At 40.5% G+C, this 4,107-nt stretch overlaps 1 protein-coding gene across 1 annotated transcript in view; it reads left to right on the top strand.

The window, feature by feature from the left end:
* grk3 (G protein-coupled receptor kinase 3) overlaps positions 1-4,107 on the top strand; it is a 55,792-nt gene that overhangs the window by 44,402 nt on the left and 7,283 nt on the right. The window contains exons 15-18 of the mRNA XM_031878065.1: positions 226-326; positions 607-673; positions 1,978-2,073; positions 3,652-3,814. Coding sequence (XP_031733925.1) covers positions 226-326; positions 607-673; positions 1,978-2,073; positions 3,652-3,814 — 427 coding nt within the window. The remainder of the gene's footprint in view (positions 1-225; positions 327-606; positions 674-1,977; positions 2,074-3,651; positions 3,815-4,107) is intronic.

The following is a 4,107-nucleotide window of genomic DNA, read 5'->3' as shown; positions in this document are numbered from 1 at the left end:
CCCCCCCCCCCCCCCCCCCACACACATTATTGATTACAGTTATTTACCTTGTTTTAAAACATGAGGACGCACAGACAGAACAGTATAAATGTGGAAGAGGTAGTTTTGTCTGAGGATTAGGCCCAAAGCATCAAACCTGTGTCCTGTAATAAAAGGTGCTAACCCCCCCGGTCTCACTCTCTCCTCCTTGTTTCCTCCCTTCCTCCCCCCTTTTCCCTCCCACAGAATGTGGAGCTGCCAGACTCGTTCACTGCAGAGCTCAAAGACTTGCTGGAGGGGCTGCTGCAGAGAGACGTATCCAAGAGGCTGGGCTGTCAGGGCCGAGGGTACGACACACACACACACACACACGTGAAGTCATCAGTCAGACGGAGTCTAGATGTGCTCATTGAGGCTGCGGTTCACGACTCGGAGGAGACGGACGCCGATGATCCGCTACACGCCGAGTTAAGAAACTAATTTGATCCACGATGTCGTTTCACATCAGCTCACAACCCCGAAAAGAATGGTCTGCATGAACACAAGTGTTTGTGAGAGGGAGAGAAATGTGGCAAACACCGCCACCTAGTGGCGAAACATAAAACTAACACCATGTTTCTGCCTCAGAGCCCTGGAGGTGAAGGAGCATCAGTTCTTCAAAGGCATCGACTGGCAGCAGGTTTACCTGCAGAAGGTGAGTTGGCATCGAAAATAACTTCTTTAATTGTTTTGGTCGGAAACATTTGTGAGCGATGAAGCTGCCTTTAAAAATATATATATATATATATATAAACTTCTGCGTTTGAAACGAATAGACATGTTACTTCAGCCTCAACACATTAGATGTGTTCATAAAGAGATCAATGAGTTTGTCTGCCTCTTTAAATTTAAACATTGAAGAGTTTTCCTCCACATTTATATCAATAAAAGGTTCCAAAGCTTCTCAAAAACCCTTTTAAATCAATTAGTGATAAAAAGAAAATAATAATACATGTTTTGTTGTAATAAATTACTTCTTAGTTGTCATTTAGTTTACATGATTTGTAGAAAAACAAAACGTAATTTAAGTATAAATTCTGGTAACAAAATGTGTCTTTTACAAGGATTTACAAATGTATGTGACGATTTTCAGATTTAAAGCCACATAACACTCAAATAATCCATCAAAAGATAATTAATTAACTCAATATTGTCTTTTATCGTTTTATCTTTTGGAGGAAATAAAAGTGTTCCCACTTTAAAATTCTACATGAATGTGCCAAATAGCCAGACGTCCCAGTTTTGTTTAGAGGGAAAAAAAGTCTCAACACTCAAAACAAACAAACAAATAATCTGTAAGTGAACGCAACAAAATACGATTAATGTGAAACATGTGACATGTAATGGAATGTTAATTTGTTTGGTTATAGTTATTCATATTATTATATATGTATGTTATATTTATGTATTTGGGTGCGACTCAGAACACAGTTTTGCTAACTCGGCGACTTTTAAAACCATCTTCCCGGCGTTATTTCTAAAAAAGCAACGAACGACAAATTTAGCAATTTATTTTTTCCATCATAAATATATTTAATATGTTTTGTAACCCGTTCCAGAAAAAAACTCAATCCACGACTTTTTCCTCTCTCAGTCAGCTGACACGACCTCTTTAAGCTTTAATTATGCGTGATGACATCACTGATATGCAAATGAACGCATGACTTGGCGCTAGCTACTTTCAATCGTAATCAGACAACATGAGACCAGCTGATCTCTAGGGTCCTCTGGTCCTCTTGTAGAAAAGGTGTTGATTATTTGTTGGTAATGATAATAATCTCGTGGTCTCCATCAGCAGCTGGTCTCCCTCCTCACGAGCCATTCGTCCGGTACAGTTACAGTTGCTATGGTTACCCCATCACTGCTGTGGGACTGTGGCCTTGTTGTTTTGCTCTCCTCCTTTTGTCACTCCATCTTTCTTTCTCCTCCTCTCTGTGTTCTCTCCCTCCCCCTCTGCAGTACTCCCCTCCTCTGATTCCTCCCCGGGGAGAAGTGAACGCCGCCGACGCCTTCGACATCGGCTCCTTTGACGAGGAGGACACGAAGGGCATCAAGGTAACGCTGTGATTCCTCGTTCCTCCTCTAGCATCCTTCACTCCTCCTCTAGCATCCTTCACTCCTCCTCTAGCATCCTTCACTGCACGCAGACGCTTCATTTAACATAAAAACTGTCAATCAAGAAGGATAAGAGGAAATGTTCTTTATTGCCCCCGAGAGGAAACGTAGCTCGGACAACAAAAGGAGGACAAACGGGAAGTAGAGTGAAATACATAGGTGAAATATTCTTTGTGAGCTGAAGGATGGAAATACTTTCAAACATTTGTTATTTCATTTTTATTTTTGCACAATTTAAACAATAAAATAAAAATAAACAAACATAACAGAGATGAATAAACATCTCAGTGCAGGAAGAGGCAGCAAGCCAGCTGTGCTTATTTAAAGCCTCCTCCTTTATAATATTAAAGAGAACATAACATGAATATGCATATAAATATAAAATGAGGACAGAAATGATAAAAACATAAACGCATGCATGAAACTAAACGCACTAGTGTCTGAACACATGAATGAACACATGAATGCTGCATTCTTTCAGAGCGGCGGTACTTTAGTTCTTAGATTCTAGTTCTTCATTATTTCCCGACATGTTGGGCTCCAGAATAATGAGCGGGGCTGTTTATGGATCGAAGCAATTTAAAGCAACCCGTTATTATTTCTTATTCCTCCCATCGTTAACGTTAATGTTGCTGCACCGACGGCTGTCCATCCTCTGACGCGCTATCGGAGAAATAAAAGAGACGAAAACAGGTTTGTTGACGTTTCCCCAGACGGAGGAGTAATAACGATGAGAGAGCTGCAGCCCCCCCGACACTCATCCAGCGTGTTTCTGCCCAAAACAGAAACACGCTTTATCAATAATGTCAGAGGAGATTACTGCAGTGATGCCTTTTATTACAGTGAGATACAAACCACAGCCTCCACAATGGTCCCACAATAATTATCATTCCTTTATTGTAAGACCGTGTTGGTTTTATCCTGATGAACATCATAAATTATAAGTTGTCCAGCTGTAGATTCTGTCTTTAGGTCTTTAAACATATTGGGCTTTTTTTTCCTGATATTCATTTTCACGTCAATATATTTTTTTTAACTGTTTTTACACAGAACAGGAATGTTGTAGTGCAAAATATGACCATTTTATTTAGGAAAGAGGTGAAACAACATTGAAGCTGCGTAGTGTGAAGACACCACTTTATGTTCTTCTTCTGTTCTTACCTTTCACAATAAAAGCCCCTAGACATAAGTTGCTCACAATACTTGATCAGTCTACTTCCTGTTTTCATTGACGCACTTCTTTTTCCCCTGAGATCGTATTCGCTGACAAACTTTATTGTGAAAGTGAGTCTTCTAAGGATCTGAACACTGATGGTGTTATTATTCTAAAGACATCACAACATTTATTTCATTATAATAACTTCAATTAAAACACTAATCTGCTGCCACTTAAACTGAACTGAGCTCTAAAAGAAACAAAAACAACACGACTAAAACTGACCAAACTCTTGATGAATAAATATATAATATATACGGTGTGTTTAACTAGCTGAGTGTCCTCTGTCCTCTGTCCTGCAGCTGCTGGACAGCGACCAGGAGCTCTACAAGAACTTCCCTCTGGTGATCTCGGAGCGCTGGCAGCAGGAGGTGGCGGAGACGGTCTACGAGGCCGTCAACTCGGACACGGACAAGAACGAGGCCCGCAAGAGGGCCAAGAACAAGCAGCTGGGCCACGAGGAGGGTAAAGACACGTCATGACAGTAATACATGTCTAACAAGACACACGTCATGACTGTAATACATGTCTAACAAGACACACGTCATGACAGTAATACATGTCTAACAAGACACACGTCATGACTGTAATACATGTCTAACAAGACACACGTCGGCTGCTTTACTACAGCTGAATGAACCGTAAATAAACAGTTTAGCTTTGATTTAATCACAAACAGATACAAAAGATGCTGAAATAACTTGGAGTTTGGTGTGATTGATGCTAAGCTAAGCTAACATTGTAGCAGCTTCATCAAC

Source organism: Anarrhichthys ocellatus, unplaced genomic scaffold (genome assembly GCF_004355925.1).
Source record: "Anarrhichthys ocellatus isolate YVR2014 unplaced genomic scaffold, GSC_Weel_1.0 scaffold160, whole genome shotgun sequence".
In the NCBI taxonomy this organism is placed as follows: Eukaryota; Metazoa; Chordata; class Actinopteri; order Perciformes; family Anarhichadidae; genus Anarrhichthys; species Anarrhichthys ocellatus.
This window is presented reverse-complemented; position numbering and strand designations above follow the sequence as displayed.